The 21,408-nt window shown below is 44.7% G+C and overlaps 1 protein-coding gene across 3 annotated transcripts in view; it reads right to left on the bottom strand.

Moving 5' to 3' along the window:
* Positions 1-21,408, bottom strand: part of MIS18BP1 (MIS18 binding protein 1) — a 1,508,798-nt gene that overhangs the window by 1,138,293 nt on the left and 349,097 nt on the right. For all 3 annotated transcript variants that reach the window (XM_069638746.1, XM_069638748.1, XM_069638747.1), the window contains exon 4: positions 6,711-7,234. In XM_069638746.1, coding sequence (XP_069494847.1) covers positions 6,711-7,234 — 524 coding nt within the window. The remainder of the gene's footprint in view (positions 1-6,710; positions 7,235-21,408) is intronic.

Genomic DNA, 21,408 nt, shown 5'->3' with positions numbered 1-21,408 from the left:
CGTATTTTATGATCCCCAAAAAGGACAGAGGACCGAGACCCATCTTGGACTTCAGAAACTTGAACAAGTTCCTCAGGAAGGACAAGTTCAAGATGGTTACCCTTTCTCAGATCCTTCAGGCCCTTCAACTCCAGGACTGGTTGGTGTCATTGGACCTCCAGGATGCTTATTGTCATGTGCCGATTCATCTCAAACACAGAAAATACCTGAGGTTCGTAGTTGGCGACTCACACTATCAGTTTCGAGTCCTGCCATTCGGGTTGACCTCCGCCCCGAGGGTCTTCCCCAAGTTAATGGTAGTGGTGGCACGCACCTCAAGAGAGGGGGGGGGGAATTCATGTCTACCCCTACCTGGACGATTGGTTGATCAGAGCACGCTCTGCCGAGCAAACACTGGCTCATCTGAAAGTCACCTGCCACTTCCTCCACAAACTGGGTTTCTCCCTCAATTTAAAGAAGTCTCAAATGACACCTTCCCAACAGCTTCAGTACATAGGAGCTGTATTAGACACCTCCTTGGGAAAGAGCTCGCCTCCCAAGACGAGGGCTCAAGACATTCTTCAGATGGTTTCCAAATTTCAAAATGCCCAAAATATCCAGGCCTATGACTTTTTAAGGTTGCTCGGCCTCCATCCTGCATCTTTCTGGTGCCAGAGGCACAACTGAGGGTGAGATCCCTTCAATGGGCCCTAAAGACTCAGTGGTCTCAGTTCTCGGGTCAGATGACGGATCTTCTTCAGATTCCGAACAAGGTCAGACAAGACCTTCTTTGGTGGACCTGTGCAGAGAACATCCTAAAGGGAGAACCTTTTTGGCAACCATGGCCGGAGATCACAGTAGTGACGGACGCCTCACTCCTGGGGTGGGGAGCACATGCCAACGATTTGACAATAAACGGTTGTTGGTCTCCATCGGAGTCCAAACTACATATCAACCTTTTGGAGCTGAGGGCAATCAGACTAGCGCTGAAGGCCTTCCTGCCATCTGTCAGGGGAAAGAATGTCCTGATAATGACGGACAACACAATGGCCATGCACTACCTAAACAAAAGAGGTGGTGTGGGGTCACTACCCCTGTGCAGAGAGGCAATGCAGCTTTGGTATTGGGCGATTCAGGAAGGAATCTCTTAACAGCAATTCATCTAGCCGGGGAAGAGAATATGACGGCATATGCTCTGAGCAGGCAGAGCACAGTATCCCACGAATGGGAATTGGCTCAGGAAGTCATTCAAGAGATCTTTGCTCTGTGGGGAACCCCTCAGGTAGACCTATTCGCAACCAGTACCAGCCGAAAATGCGAAAGGTATTGCTCAAGGGAATTTCCCCCGAGAGGAGCCCTGGGGGACGCGTTCGTGGTGGATTGGAATTTCCCACTATTGTACACGTTCCCTCCGATTCCCGTCATTCCCCAGGTCATCAGGAGGCTGAGACGCTTTGGGAACCGCATGATCCTAGTTGCTCCGGATTGGGCCAGGAGAACGTGGTATCCGGACCTCCTAGATATGTCCATCTGTTCTCCAGTACGTCTTCCTCAGAGAGAGAACCTTCTCTCTCAAATGGAAGGTCAGGTTCTCCACCCAGAGGTCAGAACACTCAACCTTCATGCTTGGTATCTGAAAGGCTGAGATAAAGGGATTGGAACCTTCCAGGTGATGTTATGGAGGTGTTGCTTTCGGCAAGAAGGCCAGCAACAAAGTCTCTGTACCGTTGCCGTTGGAAAAAGTTTTGCAACTGGTGCAGGGAAAAGAATGTCGATCCTTTTCGATGTTCTATCCCGGAAGTACTATCTTTTCTTCTGACCCTAGCACATAGAGGTCTGAATATCGGAAAAATAAAAGGTTACCTTGCAGCGCTTTCCATTTTCAAGCGCTCATCAGGAGAATGCTCCTACTTCAAAATTTCTTTGATAACTCAATTCTTAAAAAGGTCTCACTAATGTGTTTCCTCCTAACTCATTTCAAGGACCGATTTGGGATCTAAATTTAGTCTTAACATTCTTAATGTGTGCCCCTTTTGAGCCTATGCACACATGTCCATTAAGATTATTAACATGGAAAACAGCCTTTTTAGTTGCTCTAACATCAGCAAGAAGTGTGCGCGATTTGCAGGCACGGTCTTCTGGGCCACCCTATACTGTGTTCCATAAGGACAGAGTTGCATTGAGGGTTAAACCATCATTTTTACCGAAGGTAATATCCGATTTTCATTTAAGTCAGAAAATTGTTTTACGCTCATTCTATCCTCCATCTCATCCTTCTAAGGAGGAAGAAAGATTACACAGAATGGACCCAAAAAGAGCTTTAAGCTTTTACATCTCTAGACTTTCTAGGCTTAGAGTGGACAACCAGTTGTTTATAGGCTACACAGGGAGAAAACTGGGTCAATCAGTAACAAAACAGACGCTGGATCGTGCTTTGCATTTCAGAATGCTACACACTACCACAAAAAGACCCACCAGAAGGGTTAAGGGCTCATTCCACCAGAGGCATCGCCTCTTCCACAGCCCTTCAAAGAGATGTCCCAATAAGGTCCATTTGCGAAGCAGAAACTTGGTCTTCACTTCACACCTTCTCAAAATTCTATAGCCTGGATGCTTCCCAGTTTAGGGAGCTGACTTTTGGAAAAGCAGTGCTTTATTCCGCCATCTAAAAGCATTGGTTAAAAAAAAAAAGTAAAATAAAAAAAAAAAATCTGACCCCTCCTCCAGAGGAATTATGCAAAATACTGCTTTGGGAGCCTATCTAAGATGAGGAATATGTTGGAGGACACAATCCACTCGAAGAACAAGTTACTTACCAACTGGTAACGTTCTTTCGATTAGATGTTCCTCCAACGTATTCCTCATCGCCCTCCCAACCTACCCCTCTGTACATTTTTTCTGGGTTATTGCCATCTCAAATCTCGGAAGGCTGATACCTGTCTGCCGGCACAATCTACACAGTACAAGATCACAGATACAAAAGAGGGGAAAAACAGAACTGAGGCCAACGGGCGCCGCGCATGCTACTTATACACCCGATGAAGTCACCCTCGACGGAGGCCTTCGAGGGACCATCGACATCGACGCACGGCGCCCACTGCCGAAAAAATTTCCGAAGAGCAGCAAAGCTGGATGGAATACATATCTAAGATGAGGAATACGTTGGAGGAACATCCAATCGAAAGAACGTTACCAGTTGGTAAGTAACTTGTTCTTTGAAATCGCATTTACTCGCAAAGTTTAAAAATACTCCCACTGCAAAATCTTAAATGGAGCACTGCATTTACCAATTAAGAATGTTTTATAAAAATGTTTTAAAAATACTACATAGGGTGTATTATTCCAGGGAAAGGCTCTTTAAATCTTGTCGATCACATGAGCCAGGTGTGATTCCAGTATCAGACTCTTCTTCCATACTTTATGGTAATACAACAAGATCAGAGGTATTGGGGGCTAATACAGCTAAATGTACTGTATGGGACTTACATGACCCCCCCTAAGAGTGGCTGGCTTTAACAAACAAGCTCAATCAACATATCCATGGTGTAGTAATGAAGACACAGGCTTGGTACACATGTCCTGGGGGTGTTGCAGAGTGCACGGGTTCTGGGCGAAAGTAGAAAGAACCTGTTGTAAAGCAGGGGTGAACAGGTATGATTGGACTCCAAAGGAGTGCCTTTTGGGCACATACCCCAGGCTGAGTAAGCATAAACATTTTGTGAAACTAATGGACATGGTGTGTATACTAGCGAAGAGGGCGATTGCATGGAATATGAGAGATGTATAAAAGAACTAGAATGGTGGTCAGCAGCGGAGACTGCAGCTTGGAGCGCAGGAATTACTATGTCCGATGGTGACATGAGTGCAACATTTGAGGCATGGAAGGCACTAATCAGAGACATGTTCCTGCCAGCAGACGACAAGCCCCCCTGAACTGTACAGAACCACGTTGCACATGAGGGATGCAACGTGAGGTGGACTTTGAAATAATTATCCAGGTTGGCCCACCAAGCTGAGTGCTGCAATATCAGTCATGCTCCGACGGACTTATGGACAGCTAGGATCTTAATCGGGAAGAAGACAGTCACGGTTTGTTGTTGTTGAATGTTTGTTATCAGTTCCCATAATCTTGAATACTGCACCATATGATGTACGCTGTAACTCGCAATTTGCTATAGATGTCTGTTCACAAATGAAAATAAAAACATAAAAATAAAAAAAATTGGGGGCTGTGGTGGCCATCTTTCAGCAGTTGAGAAGACATACCCTGTGATCCTAAGCGGTAACTGTTGGAATTGTGAGGAGATTGCGCCATTAATAGATACGATTAATTTTTTATATCCGTCTTCATGATTGCCAAACATAATATTGCTAGGAAATGGGTGCTATGAATGCACCAAAACTGGAAGAGTGAGTAAATAAGGCATGAAGCTGTCCACAGAAATTCACACAAACATAAGGAGCAAATGGGAGGACTCAGGTTAAAGTTTACTATGACATTCCATTCAGAATGTAATTCTGTTACTTTGTTACTCATTTTAAAATGTCCGATCCGCCTACCGGTTATATGTGTACGTTTTACATGCTTTTATGCTTCCTGCTCAAGTTTTATTATAGCTATATTTATCGGCTTATCAGAATAAAATGTAATAAAATATGTGGGGGTAAAAAAAAGGTGAATGCACGATGGAATCTGTAGCTCTCTAAACAATGCCGCACTAAGAAAGACACATTTCCAGATAAGGAAGAAGTAATCATTTTCTAGGACAAGTCTGTTGAGAGAAAAGTGATGATGACCAAAATTCATGCATATTGAGGAACGCCTTATTTATCCCAAGAGCCATTTCAAAGAATCAAGTATAATGTGCATTAGCAATTGAAGTACTATTGAAGCCAAGAGAGGCTACCATTACATAAAGCTCTTGTCTAGAGAACAAGGGGATGACAACGGATGCAATTAAGAAAAGGTTTTATTTTCAAACACCAGAGACATTTGTCCTATGGACCCACGATTTAACAAGAACCAGGTTAGACAAATCAAACTGAAACTGATATCTTAGGAAAACATGTAAATCCAAAGAGAGAACAGCACTGAAACTAAAGTGGGACGCATACACCGTTTCCAACTTTAAGAGGCTACAACAATAAAGAAACGGTAAAGCCTCCAACGACGCAATGCAAGATCCAGGAAAATCAATGGAGACTGGGGGAGGCTAGTCCCTCCTGGATCACAAGGTTTGGAAGAACAAATGACGTTAACACACTATTTTATTTAATGAAATCAATAACATTTTTATAAAAGTAGCTAGCACAAACCAGGTCATTGTATCACACAAAAGTGTCTGTTACTAGATGGTTTAAGGGCCTACTTTGGCTCAACCACTATGTGGAGGTGATACCTCACAGACATCTGAAAAACGTTATCAGCGCTATTCAGCTGGTTTCCTCTACATTCCGGTGCTCCCAAGGCCGCGGATGCACCAGCACATGAAGTTTGTTACGGAAGCAACGTATTTACCAGCATAGGCACTGGTTATTGGACTACTGATTAGCCAACGGAGACCAGTCTCTAAGCGTGGGACTGGAATTCAAACCTGTATTGCTTTGTGTTGTCTTGTTTCCATAGCACACGTGTTGTCCCCCCTAGGCCATCCTCTCGGCCCTTGGTGTTAATTACTCGCCTCAGATGAATGTATTGTACTCCTCTTTTTTATGCCCAGACTCTCGTGAATAAGTCATCTACTCATTTGTGAAGCGATTATACATGACTGTACTGTGCAGTGTGATGATTTAATTACAGATTCTCCATTGGCTTCGTTTATGGTCTAATCCTCACGCAGCCTTAACATTTTATCATTAATGCTTTACTAGCCATGGAGGATCGGTGCAACATTGCCTGGTTATCTTTCATAAGTAAAAAGCTATCTCAGTTAAATGCATCACCACTGTTTTTCTCTTACACATATTGCCCATTGCACAAATTAATCAAATTAACTCTGTCACTGCAATCAAAGAGGTTCGGGAGTCTAAAGAATTGCAGGTTAATGCCAACAGATCAATCTCAGCTATTAGTCGTTTCGACTCCATTCAGTACTGATCTTACATTGAGTCAGACATTCTGAACGTTGGCTGATCACTGCAGTCGATTTAAATCGCGCGAGTCGCGCCTAGAAACACTGTACATGCGCGTTATAAATTACTTATAACTGTTTACATGTAAGAGCTAACACAGCTAGCTAGAAAGGTCTTCCAGATACTTCAAGCTGCCCAATGTGTGGGGGCGCTGTTGAAGATGCTGCATCTGGTGATGTTTTGCCAGCATATAGTTTTATTGGACTAAACACAATTGTTCCTGTGCTTAGGCAGGCTAATGTTCAGCAATGCTGTCCAGCCATACATTACCTTCGATCTGCCGATTCATCATATGTGGCCTGGATTTTGTAGACTTTTTTTTAAAGAAGGCTATACATTTGATAAAATCTGTGGTTAAACTATTCAGTGTTAATTGCTACATTTTCGCGGAGTCCATTATGAATCTACACCTCATACTTATTGATCAAACTGGTTATTTGGGATTTTATGAAACATGAGTGTATTTTAGCTTTGTATAGTTTCTTGGATTTCATCTTTTTACTGTGTGTACTTTTGTGCTCGTTTAATGGACTTTTATCCAGATAAACATTTTGAATGATTCAATTAACAGATTTATACAACAAAATAAAAGTGCCTACCTTTTTCTTGGACTTGGAGGAAGCTTTATCTTTGTGCACCTCTTCAAATAAGGCATTACAATCCTCATTTACTTTCGGTTTCCTTGGTATCTTAACTTTGGGCGAATTTTGCAAACTACCACAATCATAGTCGTCAGCAGAAGAAATCTTTGGGTCCGTGTCTGGAAAGAAACACTCTGCTTCATGCACAGTATTTACACAGTTTTTGGGTGGTGTTTTTATCTTGGAGTATGTGCTGTTGCCGAAGCTCTTCCCAGACAAAACTTCATTTGATCTCCTACTTGTTGGTAGAGGGTTGGCATTTGATGAAAGAGAGCTGTTGTGCGCCGTCGTATCTTGAGACCGTTCATCATCACCATCGTTACCTTGTTCTAAAAATACTGCGTCTGGGCTACAGTCGGTGCTGCTGACTACACAATCATTGCCGTCATTTTTTGAGTTGCAAACCCATGGGCTGACAAAGGGCCCAATTGTTTCAGAAGTACTGAACATGGTTCCTTTTGTTTTATTTGAAGCAGCAGCATCTAATACAAAAAAGGGGAAAACAATCACACCATCAAACTCATTAATATTCTAGAGGTTTCCTTGTAGAACATATGCAGAGTAAACATTTCAAAATATTGTGTAACATCTCTAAATTGCTATATGCAACTAATTATTATTTAAAGGCAGTCCAGTAACATCGACAACACAAATCTGATATTTCCAGTTCTCACATTTCAAATTTACAGGAATCTTCTAGCCAGGAAAGTGCAAAGAAAACTATGGCGCTTATAAAATGATAAGCCATGTGGATCCATACATTTGTAACAGTTTTTAATTCAACGGGTGTTATCTGCCATTTGGTTTAGCAACTGTTTTTTTTGCATGACTGTTAGAAACTTGGCGTGATCAGGTGCAGCAACCTGCCCACTTTATATTGCTCTGAATCCTAGTCAGTTTTAGTTGAAATATGCTGCGCTTCACACCACTACACCACTTAATTATTTGAACCAGATTGCCTAGGGTGGAAGGAAATGTACAAGCGGAATCATGAGGGAAGGCGGCAGAATGTACTGACCCCCCCCCAAAAATGTTTATATTCTCGCCCCAAGTTCAGATCTAGTACTCACTATTTCAAGATGTATAAATTTTAAGGGAACCCACATGGTTAAATAAGGAGAAAAAACACAATCACCTGACACTAATTCTATATTCCAAGAAATTCAGCCATATTTTAATGTCCATCCTAGCAGCTGGCAGGAGTCAAAACTTAAAATGAATATCAGCGTTTCTTAAATAACTTAACACGATGCATCGTCCACGCATAAAAGACCAATAAAGTACTAACTACTCTGCTCATCAATTAATCCTAGGAAGTAAAAACGTGTCTTTCATATAAACGGTGAAAAGAAAACATTAGAAGTGAGAAACTGCAACAGCATCTCATACATCACAATAATAATTCAAATCAATCTGAAAATTGCATTCAGTCTCTTGGGAATGGGTTCCTCTAGTGGCCTACACCTGTACATGCACAAGTCTTGACACTTGACTCCAGACCTGTTCAGAGTTTCTTTGTTGGTATAGGTTATAGATGGGGTACTCTTTTGTAGTTTTGCATTCTGGGTCTCCCCATTCTAGTCTAACGACTGCTAGATTGGCAAGCTTAACTGCATGCTAACATCTGCAATTTGTTTAAACCGCGTCCTAAGATTGAGAATAAGTAAATATTGCAAACAGGTCCAGGGATGTTGAACCACATAATATGACCATCAATCTCATGTTCAAAAATGTAAGCTATGTATTTATAGAATTCAGCACAATTGATAAACACAATAGACAATTATTTTGGGGGGTGGGTCGGCTAGGGGAGTCTTAAACAGAAAAGTGTACTTTATAAACGGTGTTACCCTCCAACGTTTTCCCATAAACCATGAAACAATTTTTATCATGGCGATGTAGTCTCCTCCTTCTGCAGGGAATAATGTTACCCTATAAACATTGAAACATCCTGTTTGGTGTAAAAAAAAAGGTCCAAAAATATATTTTAAAGACAGCCTGGAATTAACTTATCCCATCAGCTATGCTGCGTAATTACTTGGGATGAGCTGGTCTAATTCTGTGGTAATTTAGGAAGGAATAGTTAGTTACTTTTAAATCCAGTTCTTTTTCCTGGTATTGTCACTGAATTCATAAACACTGAATAGCTCCACCCATATAGGGGTACCCAGAACACTGTAGTGAACATTTCTCTTATAAGGCAGATGGGGAAGAGGTGCAAGTGGATCTAGGTCACCTGGCCTAAACCCTGCCCACCTGTTTCCTTCCTGGTTGCCGCTCTTTTTCCCTAATTAAGGAGCCCTCCAGCCTCTTTCCTTTGACGATGGGGAGCAGGTGCAAGTGGATCTAGGTCACCTGGCCTAATCACCACCCACCTTCTTAGCCCTGCCTCTTCCTTGCTGCTCTTAACTCGTAGATCAAGGGTGTCTCTCGCCCAGGCGTCCTAAGCGAGTTCTGTTATCCCTTTTGGTATTCCTCTGGTATTGAGGAGGATGTTAAACTTTAGGGATACAAAAGACTTGTTTCTTACAAAAGATTTGTTTCTTTGATATAATGTGTTGTGGGGGTCACACACTTTGAGTTTACCCTTTCAATCTTACTAGAAGTTTGAGATCTCTTAAAGTGAGAGTAAGCTTACTCCTCCTTTAATCCAGTTACAAGAGTATCGCTCTCAGAGGAGAAATACTGTGCGTCACCCCACAGAAACTCCTCACTATGCTGGTCCTTGTCCCCACCCAGGTGATGGTCCCGCAGTACACCAACTCCAGGCTTGGAATCAGGAAGCTCCTGCCCTCTCCTGGCCACCTGGGAGGAGACTTTAGGCAGGGGTCTGGTGAGGGATCTCCAGGATTCCCCACAAATGTATTATGTTTTCTTATGCTTGTGAATCTGCTTAGAATCACATGCTGTGTATAGGCTAGTGACCAGTACTAGGAGATGGTGGTGGTATGTGAGAAGGAACAGCAGCAAAGAGAGGTTTTACTACTGCCTGACAGTCCGACCCACTTGAGAATCAGTCTTAGAATGTGTATCTAAGCAGTAGTGTTGAGTGAAGGTGTTAACAGAACTTCGGGTAACTGCTTTGCAAATAGAATCAAGAGGAACATTTGCAATAAAATGTGTAGTAGCTCCTGTGCCTCGAGTAGAATGTGCTCTAGACGTAAAGGGTACATCTCTCTTAGTGAGAGAGTAACACACACGGAAGCATTTAACAATCCATCAAGAGATTGCCTACTTAAAGACAGGACCACTTCTCTACCAGCAGCAACAGAGACAAAGAATTGGTCTGTATTTTGTAGTGGTTTTGCCTTATCAAGGTAATATACCAGTGCTCTCCTAACTTCTAGTGTATAGAGGCTTCTTTCAGCCGAGTTAGTGGGATGCTGAAAGAAAGTTGGAAGTTCAATGAACTGGTTTACATTGAACTCAGAAATGAATTTAGGCACAAAGAATGGGTGTGTATGCAAAACTACTTTGTCCTTGTGAATAGAAAGAAATGGGTCTTGAACTGAGAGAGCCTGCAGTTCACCAACTCTCCTAATGGAAGTAACAGCCACCAGAAAAGCAATCTTATAGGCGAGAGCCTTAAGACTAGTTTTGTGCAATGGCTCAAAATGTGGGCCCATAAGTTTAGTAAGGACCACATTTCAGTCCCATCCAGGAGTTGGATTATATATAGGTGGGTGAAGTCTTGTTAACCCTTCCATAAAAGCCTTGATTACTAGAACTTTCCACCAAGAAATCTTGCTTTGTGTTAGGCAGAAACCTGTGCAGTTCCCTTAGGGACCACTGCAAAAGATTTAAGACTACAGGTGTTTGGCAGTAAACCCACTTGGTAGCAGTCTGCACCACACAGATTCACTTGGGAGCTGTGGCTGAGCAGTCAGACTTCCCTCAAGAAGAGTTAGGCAGTATACAGAGCATACAAAATAGGTATAGAAATACAATAGCACAAGCAAACACTGACCAGAGCTTGGGTGTAAAAGTATATACTTATTTATTTAACTCACTCTTATAAAACACACTAGCACTAAATTGGGAAGAGAAGTTCAAAACACATCACTATTATCATATGTACATCCCTGATTACTTGTTGGACAAGTCTTAGTTAACACCACTTATTTCCAGACAGAGGTGAGTGCTTAACGTTCGATGGCACTCCAACAAGTAAGATGAAAAGGGAGGGAAAAGCAGAATTATGGAAGCATACACACTAAACACTTTTTAAAGAACCACAGCAAGTTTAGGAAGGCACAGTCTACTGGTGAGCAAGGAAGTTTAGGCGCCAGGCCCTCTTTCAAGGGAGCCGGGCGGAAAATGCCCAAGATCAGACAATTAAACAGTCTTCGAAGTTTGTAGAGGTAGTTCGAAAAAGGTTTAGTTCAGTGCAGAAAAGTTAGCTAAGGTGTCCCAGGCTAACCCAGGTTCGAGAGACGAGGATTTAATACACCCCGTTCAAACGGCTGGAAGGGAAGCCAGGCGGAACACAGTACCTTAAATGGAGAGGATCCTCCAGCGGGGGCAGTTGTTCCTGGCAGCGGGTGCAAGTCGCAGCGTCGTCCAGAGGAAGAGAAGATCTCGTCGTGGAGGAAGGATGAAGGTCGTTGCACTGCCTGTGAAGAAACCAGCCGTGGAGTTCTCCGGTACAAAGGTACTACCCTTTCGGTTTGCGGTAGTGGTGAAAACGTGGTATCCCGGTTGCCGGGGTGCTTGGCACAGGCAAGGCGGCCACAAGATGCTCCAGGAAGGCGAAAAGAAGGTAGACTGGTTATCCCCACCAGTCGAAAGAAGAAGACTCTCCGGGCTGGAGATCTCCCCTGTCGTTGGGAAAAGTGGTGAGACGGTTCAGCAGGGCTCCACCGGTGGTGTCGTCGTTGCAGGCCAGCTCAGCTTCTCCCTCCTCGGATTCTTAGGTCCTGTGGCTACTTCTGAAGTTCCAGTCCCCAAAGCCCTGCTTTTATGCAGCACACCCCCATTCACTTAGTTTAGCTGTCAATCAAACATGCAAAGTGGTGAGCCGGCCGGCTCACCACTTGGGCCAATCACACAAGAGTGCGACTTGAGTTACCAAGGTAACTCAGTCCAGGGTGCCTAAACCCCCTCCCACACCCGCTGTGGTACCCAGACAGAGTGGCACCACTTTTGGAGGCTTCTGTGCAGAAGCCCGCCAAAAAGTGGAACAAAGGGCTCGACTTGGGTTGGAGTCACAGAAGAGAACACAAACGAGAATCGAGTTCTGGCAAAAAATACCAACCGGCGAATTAATATTAAATAAATCGGCGGTATGTTCGAGGCTATGAGAATTAAATAATTAAAGTTGGTAGCCTCGAACAATGGGAAAATCCCATAGAGATATATTCGCGGTCGAATATAAAAAGTAGTATCCACCACCACCAGCCGAAACTCGATCAGGTGGGGACGGAGACGTGCCCCCTCGAACAGACCCTGGGGCAATTGAATTGCCCCGACCAGTACGTCCTCTATATTATGGTTTGTACTGGTTTCTGTTCATAATTTGGGACTAGCAAAGCTAATGGTGACTTTACATGCCCTGGGAGAGACAGTAGTCAGTCCCAGGGTATGGAGTCTATGTTGGGGGTCGCTATGACACCCCTGGGTTACGGCACACATGAGACCCTATGGAGTAAAAGACCCCATAGCCCATAAAACACCTGGAAAGTTAAAGGAACACCTCAAATCATGTCTAAGAGTGGGAGCAAAAGAATCTCACTCTTAGCAGGAGAGAAAACAAACCCCAAAAATCCAGCAAAGCTGCTGGGGGACTCACTAGGTTTGGAAAATTAGCCTTACAGAGAATTCTCCCTAACACTTTGAAAGGTGGTGCAAGCAGAGAAGGCAGCAAGGTGGACCTTCAGTGAGTTAAAAACTAGTCCAGAGACTCGAAGAGGTGAGTTATATAAAGGACTATGCGTGTGGGTGTACAGTAAATTGGGTTGATGTTAAGAGTACTTTACCAAATGACAAAGGGTTTTGTGAGGAACCTGAGGGCGTCCTCACTTCTTTCCCCCTGAATCCTCCTCTCAGGTGGCCAGGCAAAGGCCATTGCTTTTGGATCCTGACCCTGGGGGTGTATTTGTGAGGGAGGATCATCTGGGTGGAGGGAACTTGAGGACATCGTCACCCCATTCCCCAGGTGCGACATGGTATCCCCCATTCCCTTGCCAAAACAAACCTGCTATTCCCCCAAGCCCTCGTAGGCTGTCAGCCTTTCCTTTTTCTTCCATCCAAAATGTCCCCCAAAATGACCACATTGGCACTGGGACGAGGAGACGACCAACTATGAGGATGCATCTTCAGTTCGAGGAGGGCTCCCTATTCACCTCATATTGTCAATACAGATATTCCCGAGTGAAGTACCAAGACAAGTAGGAGACTACACAGAGCAATGCACACTTGGTACTTAGACGAAGAAGAGGACTATGACAATATACCATTTGGATAACCATGCAAGCCTGGCTAATAGGTTGTATGAAGGTCAGGCAATTGAACTAATTGGCTCACACCTGTGGGCCTTTGACAATCCCCATAGGTATAAAAAGCCTGGCTACAGAACACAGAGCACGGGAAGGAACCCAGAAGCGAGCAGGAGAGAAGCTGGTTGAAGAGCGAGAACCAAGAGCAGTGTCAGTATGCCGTGGCAGAGGCCTGCTACGAGAGGCTCTGGAACGCCTGGCAACCCTCTTTGTTGGGTGCACAGAGCAGGGGCTGTGGGTGCCGGAGCACTCCAGCAGCCTCAGAACACCCAGAGAGTGAGGATCACTCTGTATGGTGTCCGAAGACTAGCAGAGACCCGAGAAGCAAGACAGCAGCACGAGGAGCCGGCGAGAAGCTGAAGGGAGCCACCATACAGTGCCAGTCAGTGATACAAGGGAAGCACCCATACCGGGGTACCCTGGGAGCTTGCCATATCGGATGAATGGGAAATTGTTATAAACACTTTGGGAATGCGGAAACAAGTGCTTTTGGAAAAGTGAATGAACTGAAAGCGACAATGTGAACCATTATGAATGCCGCATAAAGTAAAAACAAGTTATGAATATTTAGGAGTGGAATGGAAACATGGTGGTGCAAGTCAAATATATCAGAGTGAATTGTTGGAAACATAAGTATTGGCAAAGGCCAAGGAAAACCCAAGAAGGGTATGAGAAGAATATACAAGGTGTGGCAAACCAAGCCACAGCAAAGTGTTGGTAGAGTAACCGTGATGAAAGGAACAAGTGTAACTGTTCAAGGGAAGCAATGGACAATTGTTAATGGAAAGCATATAAGAAAGGGTATCGGTTGCAGACTTGTAATGTATGGACCGTATGGTCCGACGACTGCGCCTAAACCGAGGGCCATTTGTGAAGAAAGCCAAAGAAAGTATTCCTACAGAAGCTTGTGTTGTGCAACAACTGCTTATATGATTTTGAAGTAAAGAAACAGTCTTGTTGTGTGAACCAGAGAAGAGTGCTAATGATCAGATTGATTGATGAGTTTATTTGTATAGCGCCTCAAAGCGTTTCAAGGCAAGGGATGGAGCAGGGAAAATACAATGACATTCTTACAAGGCCATGAAACATTAAGAATGTGAAATTAACTATCGTACTAGGCCTAGTGACATTTCAGATAGTGCAAGAGCTTTGACAATGATAGGAAGGGAGGGAGGGAGTGGGGGTAGGAGATGAGAACAGACAAGCGACTATCGTACTAGGCCTGGCGACGTTTCAGATAGTGCTGGAGGGGGAGGAACAAACAGGCTACTATAGTACTAGGTCTGATGACAATTCTGATAGAGTAAGTGCATAGAAAATAGTAGGGGGGAGAGGAGATGGGGGGGGGATAGGGAGAGGAAGAGAAGACTGGGTGTGAATACAGTGTTATAGAGCATAAAGCAAGTGGAGAGAGCACATCAAGTTGCAGAGGTAAGTACTGAACACAATGTTGCAAGAGAACAGCAGGTGCAATCTATGAGAACGAGATTCGACATGAGTGAACCAACATGAGGCACATGAGTCCAAAAAAGTCAAATCAAAGCATCAGCAACAAGGTGGTGATGGTATCACCTTAATGTGTCAATACAAACTTGCGCAATGGGGGGGGCTTGATTGATACGGGGGGGGGGGGAGTAGAATTAAAGGGCTACCATTGGGGGAAGGGACAGAAAGGTGAAGGATTCAAGCCTACAACAGGGGGTGGGGGGCAAAATACCACAGGCATTGCATGCACACAACAGGGGGGGCAAACACAACAGGCAGGCATACAGGCATCACATGCATAAAATGGGGGAGCGAAATACAACAGGCAGGCATTACAGGCAGATCATGCATACAACAGTGTGGGGGGGGGATAGAACAGGCAAGCCTAACATGCATACAACAGGAGGGGAGCAAAATACAACAGGCAGGCATACAGGCATCACATGCATACAACAGGGGGGAGCGAAATACAACAGGCAGGCATACAGGCATCACATGAATACAACAGGGGGAGCGAAATACAACAGGCATACAACGGGGGAGCAAAAAATACAATAGGCAGGCATCACATGCATACAACAAAGGGGGGGGCGAAATACAACAGGCAGGCATACAGGCAGCACATGCATACAACAAGGGGTGGGGGAGCGAAATACCACAGGAAGGGATACAGGCGTACAACAGGGGTGAGTGAAATACAACAGGCAGGCATACAGGACTACAACAGGGAGGAGTGAAATACAACAGGCAGGCATACATGCATCACATGCATACAATAAGTGGGGAGCGAAATACAACAGGCAGACATACAGGCATCACATGGATACAACAAGGGGGAGCGAAATACAACAGGCAGGCATACAGGCATCACATGCATACAACAAGGGGGGAGCCAAATACAACATGCAGCATTACGGTAGCGGACAGGGAACATGCAGGGGCCTTATGAGGAGGGCTGGCCAAGCCTGCCGGCTCTCCAATAGGCCGAGATGAATCAAGCCCCAGCCAATCAGGGGCCGAGGAAAACCAAGGCCCAAACACTCCGTTACATGCAGAAAAGGTGGCCATCAAGGAATGCCTAGGCAGGCAAAGTAAGTGGGCTGCCTCAAGGCAGGTAGTGGTAAGCAACATCATTTTCTAATTCCCTTTTCAGGGCAGCAACATAGAACAGCTGATTGACAAAGTCAGCAATTTACCAAGACAACTTTTGAGAAATCATGTGCTCAATCGCGCAATGCTTAAGAAGCCCTCAGGGCTTACCTTCGCTCGATGATGATGCGCAGTGAAATGGCGGTCTCCCGTTGGGGAGTCGGGGGAGGCAAAGAGCAACCAGCCCCAAGCAGCCACAGGATGGGAATGCAAATCAACACGGTGGATGGAGGCCGGGCCAGGAGTGGTTGTGAAGAGAATTGACAAGTGTCCCAAAGAACGGTATAATTTTATCAAAGCTACAAAACCTGAACTCTTGGGTAAGGGAACCCCAGTCTTTTAGGAACTGTTTTAAACTTGGGGGAGCTGAGCAGAAGCCAAGAGCTGGAAGAGGCTCTACACTTTCTTTTGAACACTATTCATTTGGAAGCTGACATCCCTACACATTGTATACAGTTAGTTGTGAGGGCAAGTATAGGTTTTGGACACAGTTACTTTATTTGGACATCCTGACGCACAATATCCTTAACTTTTCTTTAGGTAGGGAAATCCCACCTTAGATTAGGGCAAGCTAGGCATTTACTCCACCCTGACTAAGTTAAATAAAAACCTTCGAGTATAACTTGTTGTCAGTTTCTTGTTTCATGATGCCTTCACAGTTTCCACTAACTGGAATAACAGTCCCGGGTATTAAGTTTTCGTGCCTCTTTAAAAATGTCCATACACCTTTGAGGCAGTTGAAGATGCCCAAACTATAGGACCTCAGGAGACATGCTACCATGTTGAGCGTGAAGGCAAGGGTGTAGTGTTGTCCCCTGATCTTGAGAGGGACAAGGTAACTTCACTGGAGGGCAAAGCGACATTTTCATGAGATGTAAAAACCACAGCTGACGAGCCCACATTGGTACTACCGGGATTAGTGTACATTGCTGCTGGTGCTTCTTGTGAACCATTGTGTTGATGAGGAGTTTTGGGGGGGGGGGCGTAAGCAAATCTCCAGAATCATGCGATCCAGAGACCATTCCCCTTGGACATCTTTTGGCGATAGCTGGAGGAGTAGTGAACTGGGGGTCCTCTTCCCATCCCATCAAGCATCTGGCATCTATGAACACTCCTCAGAGGGAGAGACAAGAGATAATCAGGCGCCCAGAGTTTTCTCAGCAGTCTTCATTACTTGTAGTTACAAGATCAGCTCTGGAAAACACTCAATATTTTGCCTTCAACTTCCTTATATAGGCTATTTGGCTGATGCAACATCCTTATGCAAATGACTACATTGGTCAGAGTATGCTCCTCTTCACTTTAATATCATTGGATGGCTTATCGGGTGTAGACCAAGCCCACATTAGTCATAGCTGGTACCCACAATTTGCTCTGATGCACAAAACTGATAAGCTTATTTTAGACTTGGCTGGACACATTTATGACAGTTCTCAACTTCTGCCAAAAAAACACCTTCATCACATCAATGCCTACTCTTGATCTGATTTTCGAGGTCCTGCCAAGTTACTTAGTGCCTTATACTGTGGAGAAATAGAAAGACTTCATTAAATGATGCCAAATAATACAGGTGGTCTCCAAATGGTCTGTATGAAGCACATTGTGCCCTTCTCATTAAGAATCATAGATAAATATATCCAAGTTTCCCTTGCTTTATCTTACTTCATCAATAATCTTGTCTGCTTTTCCTGCCAAGTTCCATTTTCAACCTAACAACCCAAATTATCCCACTGCGAGATGTTGCCAAAGACGATTTATAATGTATGAGCCTCTGTTGCTTGTCTGAAAACTCTTGGCATGAGTCATAGCTGGTTCACAACTGGCTTAGAACTGGACACCATTTTGTACTTGAGTTATCCATTTTGAAATATCTTTTTTCTGACAGTGTATTAATTCTTCAGAGAGCAATTATTTATTTAAGCATCTCTCACTTTGTATCCCTTATTCATTATATATCTCTATACACTTATGGTATGTGTGTGATATATTTAAAGCACCACTTTTTACCTTAAAGGTGCTATAAGCCTGATTTCTGTAATAGAACCATTTTATCTGCCCATCATGTTATCTACACTCAGCTGAGGGGGTGGGGGGAGTTTGCCACCCGCTACACAGTACTCTTGGGATTGTACATTCTCCAGTGTTGCAAATCGGTCGATGTCTGGATGTTGCCATTCTGCAAAGGCGTTGTGCAAAATGTGCTCTTGCAAGCGCCACTTGAATTCTATGTATAGCTGCCCGTCTCTGATGAACACGTCTGCAAGATTGTGTTCCCCTGGAATGTGTTGTGACAGGAGGAGCATGTGTGAGTGCCCATTTCCAAATTATGTGCGACAGTTTGGACAGCCCTAGAGAGTGAGTAACACCCTGTTTGTTTAAGTAATACGTGACCGTGGTGCTGTCTGTAAGGACTAGAACGTGCTTCTCTTGCAGTTGTGTCTGAAAGGCTTTCAGGGCTTTCAATACAGAAAGTAGCTCTAACAGGCTGATGTGTTCGTTCGCTACTGATTATTGCCACGTGCCGTGCACCGTCTGGCGTAAGGAAGGCATGGTATCAACAGTAAGACTGACAAGTGTCCACAGTTCAAGGGTGTTTATTGAACATTTGCAGGGGTGTGATAAACACCTATCTAAACCTAAATCTAAAGATGGGAACAAGCTACAACCATCAAATAATAATAATGCAGTCCTAGTGGAGTCTCGTCAAAAAATAAAAGGGCCTATACTAAAAAACCTATTGCCAAATCATTACCGCTAAATACAAATAGTGGGGGGTGACGTTCATATAAAAGAAAGCATTCACAAAATGAGTCAGGATAATTGGGTCGCTGGCCTCCCTTCCCTGCGTTTTCAGCATGGGGCAAGGCGCTTCACTTGAGCAAAGCGCACACTCTGGCTTCTGCAGCACGAGGATTCAATTTAATCTTCACAGTTCAGGACCTTCAGGGTCGATGGCTCTACTACTTGCAAGTCTCTAGACTCAAAAGGGCCTGCTGTGCAAAAACAATACATAAACGTTCTTTTCCTTTCACATATATTCAAATTGGGCGTTTGCCCTGGATCACCCTGAGCCGGGCTCAAACCCTTTTCATAAGTTCCAAGTTGGATCCCCCTCTTAAGAGCTCAGATCCCTTTTCAAACAATGTTCAGAGAATTCTCTCAGGTGACTCATGGTTCACCCTGGAAACTCCTCAGCCAGGCTCAAATACCTTTCTTTTGGTCAATTAGTCTCCCTCAGCCGGGCTTAGACCAATTGTGATTTGCCTAAAAGTATTGAAGACGTTCGAATGTGACCGGGTTTAGCTTGACCCGCTGCATGATCAATTCGATTTCGTTATTCCTTTTTCTCACACTCAGCATCGTTTGGATTCCTAACAGACTTTTGAATGAGCGCCCATGTGGCGCCAGACCGCTCTGTATATCTTATCTTTTGTTAGTCTCCCAAAGTTCAAAATGTAAAGTTCAATTACTCCTTTGGATCCAATTATGTTTGCGTCACTCTTTGCAAACGCCTCACACACTGTTCTCTTTGTACAATGTTGCAGCTTGCAACCTTGGTTCAAAACACAAGCTAGTTTGACATCAGTCTCTCCGACTCACCAGCTGTGCTCTCTTTTTTGACACTGCTTTGTTTCTAGGAGCCAAGGACAGTAACACAGCGGCAATCACTCCTCCCCGCCTTGGTTATCTATGCGGGAGAGCCCTAGGTACCTCTGACAAACTGCAGGTTTGATCAGCCTTCGTTTCTGGTCTTCGGTTTCTTACTTTCTAAGGCTCATGAAAAGAACGGTGTTTAGAGGTCATGGGTACTTCCCTACTTGCAACTCTCTGGTCTCGCCGTCTTTCTCCTTGTATAAAACCGCCATCTTGGAACTGCTGTTTCCTCTTCTGGTTTGCCTCGCTCAGAGTGTGCTTTCGTGCTCTGCCTTTTATCTTTGTGGGGAAGCGTGATGGAAGTCAGGTGTGCGTAATAATCCGTAATTGCCTGACCTTGCCGGTCCAAGGTGTTGGGACATGTCAGGTACAGAGCTCTGGTGTTAGTTCGTTGTCGCTCACAGTGAACTGCCCATGAGAAAGTGTTTGTGTCAGAAAAGGGGGGCAGGGGCGTTTAATTCCTAGGTATCCTACCGGGTAGGCTTGGGAAAAAGTGTTATTGGGAAGAGGATACTCCCAAATCCGGGATGATAGCTCAGCGGCAACGTGCGCGCCTTGGAAGCAAGACGACACGAAGCAACACAGGTTTGATCACTGGGTCCGCACTTAGAAACCTCAGTGTTTAAGCGCGTTATAAATAATCAACCAAGACAAAAACAATTATGCAACCAAAAATAAATCCTGTAACAATGCCTAGATGCCCGTGGGCTGTGTGAGCGCTTTAAAAAAAAATATGAAAATAATTAAAATTCAAAATGTAAAATGATACCACGCCTCACCCTTCGGTGTCCCACTTCCATTCCCCCGAGGATCCCTCATCCAGGTGATCCTCCCGCACTGGTCCACCCCCAGGAACTGGATCCAAAAGCGATGGTTGTGTCCTGGCCACCTGGATGACAGATCCCTGGGGAGTCGCAGGTGAGACACCTTCAGGTTTCTCACACTGGTGTAGAAGGTGAGCTCCCTACCCTGACAGGGATGCATCTCTGGTGAAAGTGGCTTATACTGTGAGGGCAGTACATGATTTTCCCTTTAGAAGGTTGTCCTTCGACCACCACTGCAGGGACAGAACAAGGGCCTTCGAGACAACCACTAGATCAGCTCACTGACCGCTTGCTGGACACCATTGGCTCAAGAGCCACTCTTGCATAGGACGCATGCACAGGCGGGCGAGTGGAACCAGGACAATGTAAGATGCCATCATTCCCAATAGCCGCATAGCTTTCCGTATGGTTATCTGACGACATACTGTGGGATCTGGAACAACATGTTTTGGACTCCCTCAGAGAAGACAAGCCCTTTCTATGTTCCAAAGTAGAGACCCCAGAAATTGTTTCACTTGGCTGGGGAAAAGGCTTGATTTCTTTCTCAGTGGAGAAAACCAGTTGGAAAAGGAAGTCTATAGACTTTTGGATTATTCTCCAGATATGCTTGATGTGTGTCTGCAGTTATGAGCCAGGCGTCTAGTTAAGGGTACCGTGCGTGGGTGAAGCATTTTATCCAACCTCTTACTGGAGATACATGGCAGGGTAACCGAATCAGCAAATCATTTGCTGGTAGGGGCGCCAATGGCTGCTGCTTTCCTACTCCTTCCTTTGCCACGCTGAAATCCCAGCTGTTGAGGGGTTACATCAGCACTGGGCGTTCCTTGGCCAAAATACCAGGGTGATCCGCTTGTACCTTAGGACCTTGAACGGAGCGGGAGAAGGATTGCCCGCAAAAGGAGTGGCGGGTATTAAATACCCTGCATTGCACATACAGCCTGCGAGATTTCAATGTCTCATGCTCCTTCATTGCCATCTCAAGTGCGTCATCCACTGCTTTGCCAAAAGAGCCAACGCCCTCAATGGGTTTATTGAGGAGGGAGGCCTGTG

This window comes from Ambystoma mexicanum, chromosome 14, assembly GCF_040938575.1.
Source record: "Ambystoma mexicanum isolate Mex_15411 chromosome 14, UKY_AmexF1_1, whole genome shotgun sequence".
NCBI lineage: Eukaryota > Metazoa > Chordata > Amphibia > Caudata > Ambystomatidae > Ambystoma > Ambystoma mexicanum.
The sequence above is the reverse complement of the archived record's forward strand: the minus strand, read 5'-3'. Positions and strand labels throughout refer to the sequence as shown.